General features: G+C 44.2%; 1 protein-coding gene across 1 annotated transcript; it reads left to right on the top strand.

The window, feature by feature from the left end:
• The first annotated feature begins 430 nt into the window (after positions 1-430).
• Positions 431-9,010, top strand: SLU7 (SLU7 splicing factor homolog (S. cerevisiae)). Its single transcript, XM_010191260.1, has 15 exons — positions 431-594; positions 1,236-1,389; positions 1,642-1,722; positions 2,256-2,420; positions 2,940-3,005; positions 3,969-4,016; positions 4,536-4,667; positions 4,943-5,040; positions 6,183-6,250; positions 6,445-6,584; positions 6,674-6,835; positions 7,296-7,400; positions 7,553-7,627; positions 7,862-7,966; positions 8,831-9,010. The coding sequence occupies exons 1-15, from the start codon at positions 431-433 to the stop codon at positions 9,008-9,010; spliced, it is 1,743 nt and encodes a 580-aa protein (XP_010189562.1).
• Positions 9,011-17,576: the final 8,566 nt, after the last annotated feature.

Genomic DNA, 17,576 nt, shown 5'->3' with positions numbered 1-17,576 from the left:
GGTGGAGGGGTGGCCGCTGAGCAGCCGCTGAGCAGCCGCTTTAGGCCCTGAGGAAGCGCCTGTGTCTTCGCGGGGCAGGCCTGGGTCCTGGTGGGCCGCTGCTCGCTCGCAGTCGTTCAGTTGCTTCGCCTTCAGGGTACGCTAGGCCCAGGGCTGCGCATTGTGCGGCGCCCCGGCGGGCTCGCCTTGCCTTCCGGCAGCACCAGCTTGTCCGTGGGCCCTGCCTGCCCGGGCAGCAGAGGGTGAGACCCATCTACTGAGGCAGGGAAGGCCCCACAGTGTGTGTCCTGGCGCTGTGTGCAGAGCTGCTGCTGTTGGCCCGCATCGTGTAGCATACTGGTTAGAAAAGGGGAACGCTAATAAGATGATAAGATAAATAAGGATTGATCTGTAAGACCTCTCTTTTTCCTGCTATAGGGAAAAATACAAAATGGCATCAGGGACGGTAGCGAATGCTACTCCTTCAGGAGGCTCAAATGATGTGAGCCTGGAGGAACCAAAGAAGATGACAAGGGAAGACTGGAGGAAAAAGAAGGAACTAGAAGAACAAAGAAAACTAGGAAATGCACCTGCTGAGGTGGACGAAGAAGGAAAGTAAGGTTCACTAAAGCTATGGTTATTTGAAAGCTACAGGTTAAAAATGTCTCTTTTCATGCCATGTTTAAGGAATAATCATGGGGATGATGCATGATTTCTACGTGAGTCATTGTGGAAGTACATAGTTGAACTCTGTGAATTTGCTATTAACATTCCTGTCATCCTCAGGAAACAGATTATTTTTTTTTAAAAAAGTAGCTTCAGTGTTTATCCACTCTGCTTTATTGACAGTGCTGCTGAAAGGTCCCATCTATACAGCTACTTGCGAGTGGTATTTCAAAAGTGACCAAAACATAGTACTGGGAAATTTTATTATATACATTATCTGTTCCTTCTCTCTTGCTTCTGTAAGGCTCATTGCTTCTGAGAAGGGAAATATTGCTACTTTTGTGCTCAGTAACATTGCATAGAATAAGGGAATTAAGTTGTCAGGGGATTTAGGTGCCAAAAACTCCCAAGGAAAGTCTGTGTTTGTGTTTGAAAATTAGAGTTTAATTTGCAGTGCATTATAGCAACTTAATTATTTTTATTATCACTCCTAAAGCACCAAACTCTAATGTGAGAGTTATTTATTAGGCTAAGTTATTGTGGTTTTTTTCCCCCTGTGCTCTGTATTTATTACACAACATCTTTTACAGGGATATCAATCCTCATATTCCTCAGTACATCTCCTCAGTACCTTGGTACATAGATCCTTCTAAAAGACCTACACTAAAGCATCAGAGACCTCAGCCGGAGAAGCAGAAACAGTACAGCTCCTCTGGAGATTGGTACAAGCGAGGAGTTCAAGAGGTAAGCAGAATGGTTTGGTTTGGTTTTTTTTCATAAAATAAAGATTTTGTTTGATGCTGCAAGGAAATAATTTCTGGTTACTCATTTTTGAGGTAGGCAGGCGCTGGGGATTCTTACTCAGCAGTGTTTAGTAATAAAATATCTGTTTGGGTAAACTGTAGTTGTATTTAAAAATGAACTGGTTATTGAGAACACAGATAGGAATCTTGCCACAGGTTTGTACACCACCATCTTTTTGTTGTTGTCGTTTAGCACGCCATAGCAACTCGGTACCGTAAAGGAGCTTGCGAGAACTGCGGTGCGTTGACACACAAAAAGAAAGACTGCATGGAGGTAAACTTGACTCTTGTTGATGTTTTAATGGTTTGGAAAACTGTGGATTCTCATCTTGGTGAAAAATAGGTAACTATAGATAAAAATAACTAGTTTTGAAAAAACCTATTTTGAAAAAGGTTACAAGTATTGAAAGGTGGCTTGAAAACTTCTATAGTTGTGTAGGAAAAATTAAAGGGTTTACTCATCAATTCTGTTTGTGATAAGTGCTGCAATAATAGGTGCTTTATATTCATTTGCTGCTCTACTTGTCTTTCTGTTTCATGTCAGTGAGAAGCCATTCCCAGAAACTGTGTTTTAATTGCTTTCTTAATTGTGGAAAAGAGAGTTAGAAATTGATGGGGTTTGGAGTCAGTTGTGCTACTTTAAAATACAAACATGAACTACTTGTATTTACTTACAATTCACAGGCTTGTAGTGCTCAATTTAACTGGCCTCAGAGGAGCTCGATTTATACTATTTTTAAAGGGATATCTGAGTGAGTAACGTATTTTAGTCTAATGGACTGATCCAACCTTTTATTTTCCTTTCAGAGACCCAGAAAAGTTGGAGCAAAATACACAGGCATGAATATTGCACCAGATGAACATGTGCAGCCTCAGCTGATGTTTGATTACGACGGAAAGCGAGATCGTTGGAATGGTTATAACCCAGAAGAGCACATGAAGATTGTAGAGGAGTATTCCAAGGTTGATTTGGTAAGTGGTGCTATGGTTTACTGGGGAAAGGCTCAGTGTTTGGTTTGGCTGGGAGGAGGAATGCTTGTTGTGTGCACTGCTAACATGAGACTGTGCTCTGCTCATAATGAAAACATGAGATGGGTTCTGTGTTTGGTAGCAAACTTCACTTAAACTGAGAATTCAAATCAGAGCTGGCAACAGCTTACGGGTCTGTACAATAAATGAAGTCTCTCCCCAGATTGCTTACTTCTTAATAGACAAGCCTTAGAATTTGTTACCCAAGATGCAGACAGAATCACAGGCAAGAAAGGAGTTTATTATCTGGCTATATTAGAGCCAATAGATCTATATCTGTTTTGTAACCCCTTTCATGTTACTTTACTTATGAATTCTTTGTGTTACCATGATGGAGCAGTGGACTATTCCTGTAGTAATGAACACGTTTTAAATGACAGCAGTCACAAGAGATGCTCGTGCTAAGTGTTACTGCAGACTTGCTACTGAAAAGAAATACTAATGTATCTTCATGATATGCAGGCCAAACGTACGCTGAAAGCCCAGAAGCTTCAGGAAGAGTTAGCATCAGGAAAGCTGGAGCAAGTGGTAAGCAAACTAAACCCCAATTTATTTTTGTTTAGGCTGAATAAAAATACAACTGGTTGCTTCTGCTCTCTGATGCTTTTACTCTTTATACAAGGTCTCCTATTTTTTTAATCCACTTCAGTAATCTAAAGATTTTCCTAGCACCAGCATATTCTGTGTCACAATCTTTAGAGCATCTTTCACCAAGCAAAAGCCCATATACAATTGGGCCTCCACTTTCCAGAGGCTGTCACCTTGCATTTTGTCACTAGATGGCAGAGTGAACTTTATCTCCAGCCCAGCACAAACTGCAGTGTTCTTCCCATAGTAAATAGCCTTTTTCTTTCTGAGGCCTGTTTTCACCACAAGGCAAACATTGTTGGCTCCCATATACTTATTTCTCCTGGAGCTGTAAGAAGAAAAGTATGTTTGAGACATAAGAACTCTCTGATGGAGAGGACTGAGACTGATTTGCATTATCAGTGCTGCCAGTTTGCTGGTCAGGCTTCCAGCTAAGCAGGTTAAAAAAGTAAATTCTGGCTATGTTTCTCCAGATTAAATTATAACTTCTGATTCACGCTCAGTATTGCTGTCAATCCTAACTAAATACTGGCTTACATATCTCCTTAATTATTTTGTTGAGCTTTCACAGTTGAATCTTGGTTCCATTCGCATGATATGAAATATTCTAGTCTGAACCATTAGTGTTCAAAGGCAGAGCAAGCTCTAAATAACAGTGACAGTTGTAGAATTTGCTGTTCTTGCAAAGACTTGGGAATTTGGTTGGGAACACAATGAAAAGGTCTCCAACATGTCTGTAATAGAGACATAAGCTCTTCTCTAGAACATTAAATAACAGTGCCACAGGTAAATTGTATTTTGCATCCCACCTCAAGCCCTGCTTTGATGGCTCTCTATATCCCTGCCATCTTTCCCTCTCCACTATCTTGTCTTCTCTGCTGACCCGCTCTTTGTTTGCTGCAGAGCTCCCCAAGACACCAGTGGGGAGAAGAGGAGCCAAACTCGCAGACAGTAAGATGATTTCCCTCTGCATCACACCATGGGCAGGAAAAGGCACCTGTAGTTAGTGGAGCCGTGAAACAAGGGTGGCGTGAGGGTTTGGATGTTGGGTTCATCCAGTGGGTGCCTGTTCTTTAGGGCAGAGGTTGTGGGATTTCATAGAGGGGTTTTTAGTTTTGTTTTAATTCCTGTGTGTTGTCAAACCTTAGAGATGCAAGCAAACAGCTAGCTTTTAGTATGTGGCAACTATATTTTGCCCAAGAACTGTTTTCTTAGTATCATCACAGTTACGGTTTATAACTGTTTCCACATGAGGAAGTTGAAATCCTTTAATAGGAGTACTTCTGAAAGCTGTTAAATGTTAGATTAGCATGTTACTAGCGTGACAGCACACTTAAGCCCAGGTAAACGATGCTAGCTTTTAACTGCAGAGATTGCAGAATTTTTCGTGAAACCACTAAAATGAGATTCCTGTACTTGTCTCCAGAGTGAATGTCCTCTCTCATTTAGAAGTTTCCCATCTCTCCTCAGGAAAGAGATCACAACAGTGAAGACGAAGATGAAGATAAATACGCAGATGACATTGATATGCCTGGGCAGAACTTTGACTCTAAAAGACGGATCACAGTTCGAAATCTACGCATTCGGGAAGACATTGCAAAAGTGAGTACATAATTCTTTTTGGATGTTCTTTTGTGTTCATCAGAGTTGATTTCAAAAAGTTGTACACTCCATTATTAATGAGTTTGCATATGGCTCTTGGGGTTTGGAGATTAAGGTCTATTCTCAGTTCTATTCCTGCTTATGCTATGGCTTTGTCAAGATTATCCTTTTACACAGAACTTTTAAAAATGTCCAAGATGAGGGATACAGGAATAGTTTCAGTTCTTTTAAAACCATAAATATTGAATATCTTGTGTGTTGTTTTCTTTCCCTAGTACTTGAGGAACCTAGATCCAAACTCTGCTTACTATGATCCCAAAACAAGAGCAATGAGGGAGAACCCATATGCCAATACAGGCAAGAACCCAGATGAGTAAGTGAAAACAATTTTCTATCCACAAAACTCTGGTAAAAATGGGACTATTTCAATAGCTTTGTATATTCTTTTATCCGTATGTCCTTTCACTAATGAATCTCTAGTGAGTTACGGATAGAAGTAGTAGTAAACACGGAAAAATTGTTTTATATAGCAGCACTTCTTGTTTTAGTGTATAGAAGTGTTATTTTGGTAATACTGGCCCTTAATCTTCAGGCATATGTGGACCACCATTTACTGTAACAGTCTGTACAAGGACTAGAACACTGCTGTATCTAGAGGACATACCTGTAAATAATGATGTTTATGTAAAGTATTTGAATAACCAAATCCGAAACTTCATCCCTTGTTTGCTGGGAGGCATTCAGTGCTGGAGACTGGCATGGAATATCTGTGGCACCTAACTAAATGCCTGAATTAGGAGCAGAAGCTCCTCATCTATTAAAGGAGTCTGCATAGCAAAGGTCTGAAAGCTTTGCACTGTCTAGATAGGCAACTTAATTAAAGAATGCCATGGCTTTTGGCTGCATGTAAGGCTCTCATTTAAAAACTTGAGTCAAGCACTTGAGCTGTGACCCCACCTTGGCCTGCCATGGCTTTTGGCTGCATGTAAGGCTCTCACTTAAAACCTGAGTCAAGCACTTGAGCTGTGACCCCACTTTGGCCTGTGTAGTGCTGTGGACTCAGAGTAGACAGGCTGTGAGTAGAAACATTTACTCAGAGAACAGTAATTGGGTTAGCTCGCTGCCTGAAATGGAATGGCAGTGGCTAAACGCTAGCAAATAATGCTTAATGCTCCTCCCACCTCTCCTTGCCCCCAGCGAGAATAATGCCAGGGTTTTTTTAGATGTAGATGCTTTCACTTTTCTCCAGAGTCGTAATTTGACCTTTGCTGAATCTGTGTTTCTGTCGCAGCTTTGCAGACTGTAAATATTTCAGAATGGCTTTCAGGAGTGTCATGGTTTAAAGATCTGATACTTTCATTTCATGATTTGAGTTCAATGCTCCTTCTTCTCCCTCCGTTCTTGACTCTCGGAGCACAAAGGAGAATTTTTACTGTCCTGTTGATGTTTTGTGATTGTATTAAAAGGAAATCATGTTATTTGAATGCTAAGAATCATGTTGTTGTTTTTCTGCAGAGTTGGTTACGCAGGTGACAACTTTGTCCGCTACACTGGAGATACCATTTCAATGGCACAGACTCAGTGTAAGTGGGTTTTGGTTTGGGGTTTTTTTATTAAATTGACTTAAAGGACTTAAGTGAGCAATGCTTCTTGATGCAAAAGAGAAGTCTTTTTAGATTGAGGCTTTCTTTAAAACTATTACAGAATTAAAGATGGTAATTTGAATGAATGTGTCAGTTCTCGACTAAATACTGAGTGAAACCTCTTGTGTACACAGTGTTTGCTTGGGAGGCTTATGACAAAGGCTCCGAAGTTCATCTTCAAGCAGACCCTACAAAATTAGAGCTACTTTATAAATCCTTCAAAGTGAAAAAAGAAGACTTCAAGGCACAGCAGAAAGAAAGCATCCTAGAGAAGGTAACAGACACTTGTCTCAATTTAGTCACATTCTGTTGAGTTTGAAGTTTCTTCTAAACTATTTTATGTCATTCCTGTTTGCATTTTAGTATGGAGGACAAGAACATCTGGATGCCCCACCAGCTGAGCTGCTGTTAGCTCAAACAGAAGATTACGTGGAGTACTCCAGGCATGGAACAGTCATCAAAGGACAAGAGAAAGCTGTTGCTTGCTCTAAATACGAAGAGGATGTAAAGATCAACAACCATACAGTAAGCCCTGGCTTAGGTAAAAATTAGCAAAAACTGAGATTCCTTCCCATTGGAAGGGAATGAGGTACGGTAGGAGAGAGTACAGTGTAATTAATACAGCAAGTACATTTCTCCTGTCTCAAATGTGACACTTTCCCTTTTCTACTAAGGAGGAATTTCATGTTGTCATGGGTGTGATGTGAATTTGAGGAGTTGCAATGGCAGCCTTAAACTGAAGCGGAAGTTACTGCATTTCTCTTTGACTTTGAATATGAGTTGACCACATCCTGTTGCTTTGCTCTTGGTTTTGAAACTGTACCTGTAAGACTAATGTAAAATTGCAAGAGTATTTCTCATAACTTTCCTTTCTGGTTTGTTTGAATAATTTACTTACCAAGATATAACCTCAGGAATAAATCACAGCCTGCCTGGTACAGGAGTTATGAGTGTGGATGTAACTGCATGGTGTCTTCTCTTGCAGTGCATTTGGGGTTCGTACTGGAAAGAAGGCAAGTGGGGTTACAAATGCTGCCACTCATTTGTCAAGTACTCCTACTGTACAGGAGAAGCTGGGAAGGAAATCGCTGTAAGTATTGTCTTAGTCACTTGGAAAGAGCTGAGAAGCATTCATCTTCCTAAGTTTTAGACCGTTTTGCTCTTGTTTTGGTGGGGTTTTTTGTCCTTCCCCTTTCAAACATGCTTAGTAAATGGGTATCCTTCCTCTTGTCTGCTGTGTAGAGCACTGAAGCAAGCTTACTGGAAGAGCAACCCGGGGAGGAAGAACACCTGACAAAACCCAAAACGCTGATGGAGGTAGGTTGTTTCCCTTGCTCAGGAAGGGAGGTACTTTTCCTCAGCATTTTAAGAGAGACAGATACATGTAACTACAAAATCATGTAAATCACGAGTCTGAAAATTATTAGACTGCATTAATAGATCATTAACATCTCTATTGAAAACTAAGCCCTCAAATAGCATTAATAGACACCTGGGATTTAATGGCTTAAACATTAATGTTTGCAACTTGAATCATTTTTCACCTTTCAGATCCACCAGGAGAAACAGAAAGAGAAGAAAAAGAAGAAGCACAAGAAGAGCTCAAATTCCGACAGTGAGGGTGAAGAGAAAAAGAAGCAAGAAAAACTTAAAAAGGTGCCGTATACACTTCAGTGCTTTTGTGGCAAAAAAGAACTTGAAATATATTTGACAACAGCATCGGTTTTATGAAGCCTGTAATGCAGTTCTTGTGGGATTCTGGGGGATGTTATTTGGTGCTAGTTTTGAGCTAAAGCAAATTTAACATGCTGTTAGATGTTCTAAAGAACGTTCCCTATTTCTCAGGCAAACACGTAATAAATACTTAGTTTTGGAAGACTTAGTGTAGAAGATTTACAACACTTCCTTTTCAGGCACCTATTACAGCTGTAGATCTAGAAAAGACATTGATTGGGGTATTTGGAGAAAGCTGGAGAGATCAAAGGCTTAACTGAGCACTTTTTATCCCAGACTTGCGCCCAGTCTCACATTTGATGCAATAAATCCACCACCATCTACTGACAGCTGCCAGACAGCTCTTCCACAGACGCAGCAGCCTGCTGCTTGGCATTCAGGGTGTGAAACTAATGTATTTTAAAAAGCACTTAAAAAAAGTGCACCCTGACTGGAAAACAAACCGACCCAAACCCCCAAGACGACATGCTTGCTTATCTGCTTTTGTACTTGCTGGACCACGATTACATTTCAGGCAAAACCAAAGAGTTCCTTAATTGATTTTGGCAGTTAGATTAAAATATCTTGCTTGCTAAATACTATTTTACCATCACTTTCTGTTAAACACTAAAAAATGAGGATTAAATGAAGTGTGCTGTAGGTGGGCCAGGGAGATGTGTGTTGCTTACCTCACCATTCTGCCTGCTGCCTGTTCGTTACACTGGAATTTAATACAAACTTCCAGGGGCTTTTTTTGCTTTAACTTCCACTGTGTTATTTTTACCTTCTTCTTTGCTTTAATTGCAGGCCCTAAATGCAGAAGAGGCTCGTCTTCTCCACGTTAAAGAGATCATGCAGTTGGATGAGAGGAAGAGACCATACAACAGCCAGTATGAGACCAGGGAACCGACGGAAGAGGAGATGGAAGCCTACAGAATGAAACGCCAGAGACCAGATGATCCCATGGCCTCTTTTCTGGGACAGTAGTCACCATGAAAAGCAAATACAAAGGACATTTTTCATACCTGTTTACCTTCCTCTTGTCTAGAAACGGCAGAGACCTCTTCTTTACACCAAAGCTGCTGGTGAAAACTTCTTTCAACAGACATAAGCAGTCCAATATGTACAGCAGTTTTGTGTATGTATACATGTACAGTCAGAAATAAATACACACATGTATGTGTAAAATACATACACCTACTCTAATTTCTTTATTGGAAAAGATCTGATAGTGGCTGGAATTCTAGGTTCATTTGGCCAACTAATCTATGTGTAAGTCATGATACATTCAGTATAACTGACTTCAAAATAAATGATCAGCAGGTGTCAAATAGAACAAAAATTGTTGAAAAAAAGAATGATGAAGCCTTTTATTTGTGAGGGGAATTGCTGTCACGTGGCTTTAAGAGGAGAAATCTTGATCTTTCTTGATCACTCTGTAGTAAGTGTTTTGGAAATGTAAAAATTGATTGCTCTGTACAGTTTTGGTTAAATTAATATAAAGGGCTTAAATGCTGTCTCGCCTTTCTCATGAAGAGGTCAGGAGAAGCTGACTGTAGAGCTTTTAAGCTGTAATTCTGTTTCTGCAGTTCTGAACATTATAAATTTGAGTTGGAAAGATCAGAGCTCTTTGGTTTTCTGTTTGATAAGTGTTCATATTTCCCTTCCTGAGTCCCTTTACATGGTGTAATACCAAGGGCCAGGCTCCAATACCTTGGGATAACCTGGAGCAGCACCTGCTTTGTGTTTGGCAATATTAGTCCTTGAACTTGGGCTTTTCCCCTTTAACTATTAAAAGCTGAATAAAAGGGTGAAAATCTTCACAACTCTGGGAATTATTTGTCATGTCTCCAACTGTCCTATTAAACACAGCTTTTATAACCACATTTAATGTTGTACTAATGGTAGGACAAGGAAGACTCCACAAACCTTTTTCTTCTTAAAATTAAGAACCTGATTATAATTTCCACTCTGTAAACAACAAAAGAAGTGGGGTGTGTGTGATTTCACAGCTGCTTTGAGGACTGAGTAATTGAGGGGACAGAAATGCTAACGATGGAGATCATTTATCAGAAATAAACCTCCTGAATTCTGCCTTGGACATCCTCATGTGGCTGGATTTGCTTTTCCATACCTGGCTGTGACTTTGCTTCCTGGTCTCGCCCTGCTAAGCTGGAGCCTGTGGGGAAGGTGGAGCAGTGTCCTCCAGTGAAGCAGAAAGGCAGCTCCAGGGGAAAAAAAGCAATTAATAGTGTTTTAGTCAAAATTAACAGGGTTTTATTCAAAATACAGCTCCTTCAGCTTGTGAATGATGCAGAGCAGACCTCATCTGGATCAGTCTCAGCAGTTGAAGCACAAATAAAACATGCTGTCCTATTTATATCATGAAGGTTAAATGTTCAAGAACAGTGTGGATCTGATCACGAAGATTAATTTTCCCCATCTGCTTCCCTTGGATTTGGCACGCAACGCGACAGGGAGCGGTCTTTGGATACATAGAATCACACGAGAAGAATTTGTGCTTTCTAAAATGAGTTTGAAACAAGTCTGTAGGCTCGCTTGCACAAAACCAAGCGTACAGAGGCGGCTGGAGCTGAGAACTCCTGTTCCTTGCATGCACAAAGTGAGAGGAGAGGAAATTCCTTAGCCTGGGAACACCAACAGCTCAAATTCCCAAATCACAACCCAAAACCCACCCTCCCAGCTCAGCCAGCGCAGCTCTCGCTGAGTTGTGCCCTTGGCAAACCCCCAGAATTATTTTCTCCGCTCCCTTTTCAACAACTGCTTCAATTCCCTCAATTTTATCCTGTTGAACCCTGGCTGGGCTGTGCCAGTTCAGAGACATTTGCATCTTTAAACCTTTATTTTGTGTTGAAGAGTTCAGCATTCCATGCTATCTTCCAAGGCCAGAAGGGAGCTCCTTTGCTGTCACTGCACGTCTTTGTAATTGGGTCTTTATGGCTTTCCCGAGTGGGTTAATGAGAGAGAGAACCATAGAACCATAGAATGGTTTAGGTTGGAAAAGACCTTTAAGATCATCGAGTCCAACCATTAACCTAACACTGCCACGTTTACCACTAAACCATGTTCCTTAGCACCACATCTACATGTCTTTTAAACACCTCCAGGGATGGTGACTCCACCACTTCCCTGGGCAGCCTGTTCCAATGCTTGACAGCTCTTTCCATTAAAACCTTTTTCCTAACATGCAATCTAAACCTGCCTTGGTGCAACTTGAGGCCATTTCCTCTCATCCCATTGCTTGTTACCTGGCACAAGAGACTGACACCCACCTTAGGACAACTTCCTTTCAGGTAGTTGTAGAGGGTGATAACGTCTCCCCTCAGCCTCCTTTTCTCCAGACTGAACAACTCGAGTTCCCTCAGCCACTTCTCATAAGACTCATTCTCCAGATCCTTCACCAGCTCCGTTGCCCTTCTCTGGACATGCTCCTGTGCCTCAATGTCCTTCTTATAGTGAGGGGCCCAAAACTGAACACAGTATTTGAAATGCGTCCTCACCAGTGCCAAGTACAGGGGCACAATTACTTCCCTCCTTCTGGCCACATTATTTCTGATACAGGCCAGGATGCCATTGGCCTTCTTGGCCAGCTGGGCACACTACCTGCTCATGTTCAGCCAGCTGTTGACCAACACCCCCAGGTCCTTTTTTGCTGGACAGCTTTCCAGCCACTCATCCCCAAGCCTGTAGCACCATCCTACACCAGATAAATTGTTTGGGGCTGTTGAGGGCTCAGGGAAATGCAGGAATGAGAGCAATTGGGTAAGGATGAAATGGAGTTCAAGCTTTTTGGGAGAAGAAACATTTTGCCAGATGCAACACAGAATCAGAAATGTCATTTTTAACTTAAACTACTACTTTTACATTAAATACATCTGTTCACATCTCGTAGATGACCCAACCATAAACCCATCGGGGTAGCAGACAGTGATGATTTTTTGCTTCTTCAAAATCCGCTTTGCCTAAGAAAACCTTGCTCAGCAGCCAGATTCACAACCCCAAAACTTCTAATACACAAAGTCTTAAAAGTAGATGCAGTCATTCCAAAGCGTTTCAAAAACAGCCTCCACCCAGCCACAACTTCGCTCTGCATCTGCATCCAAGCACAGCCCTTGGCCCGTTGCTCCATAATCCCCAACACATCAGAGAATGGGACCTGTTTCTCAGCTGCATTTACCTCCTTAGCACACGTACACATGTTTGTTCGTTATTTTGGGGGTGATGCCATCAGCCCCAGGGAAAACGGCGGGGTTTGCTGGGCTGTGTCTCCTTGCAGAAGCAAAAGCACCGGGTTGGAGGTTTCAACAGCAGAGACGCAGCACAGCCCCGCACGATGTTCTGCCTAAACACTAATAATTTCTCAATATTTTAGGAAAATGGTTTTATGGAAAGACCATTTTGAGCGGATTATCTCTGAGAACAGAAAATGCACGGTTCTCTGCTCGGAAAGCGGCAGTGGGGGTTTATCCATAGCTGTTACTGCTCACACCAACGTAAGGGACTTTGCGCTCTTCTCCGGGGGATGCTGCGTTGCCCTGAAGGACAGAGGTGACACGGGTTAGTGACATTTGTCACTGCCTTTCCTGGCTCAGGAAACGCTGCCCATGTCCCCAGCACTGGGATTGCTGCTGCTGCTATGGACTCCAGGAGCAGGGCTGGAGTTTTGTGTGTTTTGGGGATTACAAGGCATTTTCAGAACAGTCTTTCCTTGTCTATGTTATTTAGATACCTAGGCAGGAGCCAACTGTGGTAATTCAAAAAAGATTACCAAATTTCACTTAGAATTTGAAGATACACGAGATAAAAGAAAAACCCCAACCGTAACACACCTCCTATGCTGTGTCTGCCGTGGCTCACTGGTGCTTGGGCTGCTTCCCACTTCCCTCCTCCTAAAATAAGCTCTATTTATTTTTATCTTAATGGGTCAGGGCTGCAGTTCCTAAGCAGAGCTAATGGTCTCCAGGGCATCCTTTAGGTTTAAACAGAGATTTGACTCATTTTTATGGGGGCTTTTGGAGAGGGACGATCGCTCTCTGAAAGCTGCTCACAGGCTTCCAAACTCCTTTTAGACAAGGCAGTAAAAATCATTTAAACCACACTAAGCCAGGAGGCCTTTCGGGTAGAAAACTGCTTTTTCCCTCCCATTACCATCCCCTAAAATAACCCCCAAAGCACCTACGTTCATCCATGAAGAGAGGAGCGCTTCCATTGCCGCTGCCCAGTGCAATGTGGGGGGGACAGTTGTATTTTAGGCTGCCTCTGGGTGAACTGCAGATATTTTGGCACTTGCTGAGCCACTTGATTTGGTTATGAAGTCGCTGCTGCGAGGTTGGTGTCCGTAATGGTGACATTTGTGAGGGTTCAGAAAGCAAACAAGGGAAAATCCTTCCTCGCTGGGACATGGTCCCGTCCGGCCGTCCCGGGGCAGGAGCCGGCGATTGCCACCTTTAGGCACCCAAATTTGTCACCCAAATCACGTCCATAGGTGATAACGGAGCTAAAAATCACACTTCTCACTCTGTAGGTGCTGGTGATACACCTGTCCCTTCCCACACGAACCACGCATCACCCCAACAAGCTTGATCTAAAGGATGCAAAGCCACAGCTCTGTGCTGGGAACATGAGGGGGATGCAGATGGGGGACAGGACCAAGGGGGACAGGAGCAGCACCCAACCTCTCATGCTGCTGCAGGGGCTATGAGGGCAGAACATCTTTGCTGTGGGGGGAAAAGCACCACCACAGCCCCCAACAGCCCATCCCTGATGGGCACCCACACCCCCAGCCCTATGCACGTCCCATGGGGTTTCCCAAGCCAGCTCCCCATGCCGCAGCAGTGAGCTGCCTTCCCCAGCTCGATGGTGGAAACCCCATCACCCAGGGGGAAGCTGTTGCTAAAAAGCAGCACAGAAGGGACGCGATCTCTTGTAAGGCTTCCCTGTAACCCCCAGCTGAAACCAAACGAGCTGAGCACTGCTTCTGAGGCTGTTTCGCTGCCGTTTATTTATCTAACAAAGCGTGCTGCCAAGCCTGTTCTCCAGCAGAGCTGCCTGGGACCTGGCTGGGCTCAGCTCAGCTCTACAGCACAGATTTTCCATCCGCCTGCCAGGAGCTTCCCAGCGCTGCCTCTCCCCGCACCACCGAGCCGGGTCAGGCCCTCGCTGCCTTCAACAAGCACAAAATCCAGGCACAAAATCACCCAAAACTGCAATTTCCTCAGTCACAGCTTGCATTGCGCTGCTGGACTGCTGCATTTTCGAGCACTGTTTCATCCCTGGCTGGTTTTGCACCCACCCCAAAGCCCCGATGCCGGTTTTGGGATAAGCAAAAGGGCTTTTCCTTCTCAACACCGTTAGTGCCTGAGGAAACCACTGAGGAAAACCATAGGAAGTTTTTTATCTTTCATAAGAAAACAGAGCCCGGGGCTGGGGCTGGGAGCAGCTCCCCATGGGCACAGCAGAGCTCTGCAGCCATACTGGCAGCTTTCCTAAAGCAGCCCTTACCCCAGTGAGATTTAAGGTGATGATTGAGTGGTTTTGGGGAGGGGGGGCTCTTTTGGAGGTCGTTCAATGGCAGGGAATGTTGTTGAGCTGTCAGGGAGCTGAGGGCCAGCACAAAACCAGCCCTGTGCTTCCTCAGCCCAACATTGCCCCCCTAAGAGCAGCTGAACCGATTACAGCTCAAAAAGCAAATTATACATAGTTCCTTTTTATCTTATATCCATTCCCACCATGTTCTGACAGCAAGTGCAGGGGAAAGCTTAAAAGAAGGGTCAGGAAACCCTTCAATGCCCATTCCTCTCGTGCCTCTGCGCCTCCCCAGGGGCCATCAGGGATGCGCTGCCTTTGGTCACGTATTTTGAGAGTCCTAAGGCATTTGCAGATTCTGGGTTTAATGGGCTTTGCAAGCTGAAAACAAGATCCCAACCCTTTCCAAAGATGCAGCATTCATGTCCTGCCATCCCTCTGGCAGCGTCTCTGTGTTTTGCCTCTCACGTCCACCTGAAGCAGTGCTGAGACACCGCAGTTTCCTCTCAGAATTCACGTTTGACTTCAAGCCTGGAGCGATCTGCCACTGCCCGTTCATTTAAACTCTTCAGAAGTGAGTTTCCACCTTTAGATTTGCTTCCCTTGCTAATGCTCCGGGACCAAGTGTCAAAGCTGTCCCTGCGTTACCCATCCCCTTACAAATTCTGCTTGCGCCGGCAAGGGAAATGCAGAATGGGTTGGAAATCATCAAGAGATTGCAAGGGAGGAGAAAGGGAAACCTCCCCGAGCACCCAGAGCTCTGCAGCCATATGTCTGTACAGATTTCTCCCCGTGCCACGTGACGGAGGAAGAGGCGCAGGCCCATTACACAATAATAAAAATATGCCAAAACGCCGAGCCAAAACCTGGAGCAGCGGCGGGAAGCCAGCAATGCACGCACAGAATAAAGGAGAAGAACGTTCATAAAGAAGACAGGCGGGAGGAGTCGGTACCGCACACCCCTCCGAAGGGCGCTGCTGCGGCGGGACGGGGTTTGGGCTCTGTGCGTGGCGGCGTCTGCACAACTCATCTGCCCAAAACCGCGTGGGTTCCCGGCGCCTGTCAGGACCTCACTGAGGAGATCATCGTCTCGGTGAGTACACTCAACTTTGCCTTGTTTTCCCTTCTCCCTCCTCTTAAGGTTAACTTTGAGAGCTTCCCAAATAAGGGCTAAGTCATCCAGCGCTCAGGCTTGCAGCACAGGAATCCCCAACAACGGCAACAGGCAGCTCAAAGAAAGGCTCCAGGGAGGAGACAACCCTCAGGCTTTTGCTGGGAGCACCCAGCTCGTACAGCCAAAACCAGAGCCTCTCCCTTCACCTCGTAACGGGGTGTTAGCCCGGGGCTAGCAAGGGGTTGCATCCCTGGCTGCCCGAATCTGAGGCGCTGATGCAGCCCAGGCGCAGAAAATGCATCGCTCTCCTCTGTCTCCTTTGGCATCGCTTTGTGCGACAGCAGAGAACAGATCAGACTCAGGATCTGGTGTAGTAACTCCCTTGGCTTGTACCAGAAATCAAATGCATCCATTTCAGCTGCTGTCAGTGGCTGCACACCTTATTTTTATCTAGATCAACCCAAGGGCTCCTCGTACCTTTTAGGAGGTACAGCTGATCTGTCCTGCCTGGAGCTCACTCCTACAGGTGAAATTTGTTCCTATACAAACACCTTTTTAATGCATATACATATATATCTGTATCTATATATCTATATCTATAGAGAGAGAGATATAGATATAGGTATAGATATAGGTGATATAGATATAGGTGATATAGAGTATATAGATATAGATAGAGATTAAGATTATATAGATAGAGATTAAGATTATATTGATTATATAGATATAGATATGGATATATAGATATAGATATAGATGATATAGATATAGATCTATAATCGGCCTGGCTTCTTCACTGCAAAGGGGCTGGGGAAGCTCCCTTGCAGCAGGGCTGGGACAAGGGGCAGTCGGAGCTGCAAGGGGCCCTGAGGGGACACAGCTCCACCAGCAACAGCAAAAAACCATCCTAAAACAGAAAGGGTGTCACAGGGCAGAGCCAGAACATCCCATTTTGGACACGTGGCTGTTTTGAGTCACTCATTACGTTTTATTATGTATTTATCGTGAAGGTCCCTAAACCTGTGGCTCATTAGGAAGAGAGAAGCCAGTAAACGCTCAGCTCTGCGTGTCCCACACTTGCAAACCAGAGATGCCGCCTTCTCTGCTTTATCCACCCCAAGGTGTTCCTTATAAAGCTCCAGCTCTGAGATTCGGGAGTGAACATTCTCCAAAATCATTCCCTTCCTGACAGGCGTTCCCCAAAATTGCCCAGGGGGGATCCACAGCCAGGCCCCACAAGTGGTCAGGAACCATGGGGTCCCCTCTCCCCTGTGCAGCCCTTCACCACCAGCCAGCCCCCCTGACCCCAAGCCATGGCCCACGCTCCCACGCAGCAGGCACCGGTGACAGCCAGAATGCCTCCAAAACCCAATCAACAAAGACAGTAATTAAAATGTCATCAGAAAAGGAAGAGCTCAGCTGAAACCGTGCTGCGTGGCCCCCAGTGCCTGCTGCCCGGACTGCGGAGAGGAAAGATGCTGATCTGGTTCCAATTTGCTTTTTGGAGCTCATTCTACACCGAGGAGCAATTTTCCGTTTAAGGTGGAACAGCACGAGGTTTGTTTTCTTTCAAAGAGATTTATTTAAGAGTTATTTATATATGTTTTTGTGAGCAAGACCGTGCTTCGCACCCCACGCTGCTGTGATATGGGATGAAATGCTGTTGTGGAGCCGTTAATTACCACCAACAGCAGAGCACGGCTCCAGGTACTCAGATAATCCCCACCTACCCAAATATCAGTACTGCAAACCTCCCAGTCTCAGCATATTCTGTATTTGCCACTTTTTATGCCATCGGGTCAACTACCTGGGCTGTCTGAAGGTATCAGAGGTATTTATTGCAAGAATATTTAAGATACGGAGCTGCCCTCCTGCCCTGTGCTCCCTCTCGCC

The sequence above is a fragment of the Mesitornis unicolor genome, unplaced genomic scaffold (genome assembly GCF_000695765.1).
Source record: "Mesitornis unicolor isolate BGI_N332 unplaced genomic scaffold, ASM69576v1 scaffold5639, whole genome shotgun sequence".
Taxonomy (NCBI): domain Eukaryota; kingdom Metazoa; phylum Chordata; class Aves; order Mesitornithiformes; family Mesitornithidae; genus Mesitornis; species Mesitornis unicolor.
The sequence above is the reverse complement of the archived record's forward strand: the minus strand, read 5'-3'. Positions and strand labels throughout refer to the sequence as shown.

What these genes read in the sequence shown, in the direction of transcription:
- SLU7 (XM_010191260.1), top strand. Translation starts at nt 431, where the DNA reads ATGGCATCAGGGACGGTAGCGAATGCTACTCCTTCAGGAGGCTCAAAT. An exon ending in TTCGGGAAGACATTGCAAAA is followed by an intron (nt 4,668 to 4,942) that starts GTGAGTACATAA and finishes TTCTTTCCCTAG; the next exon opens with TACTTGAGGAACCTAGATCC. An exon ending in TTCAATGGCACAGACTCAGT is followed by an intron (nt 6,251 to 6,444) that starts GTAAGTGGGTTT and finishes TTGTGTACACAG; the next exon opens with TGTTTGCTTGGGAGGCTTAT.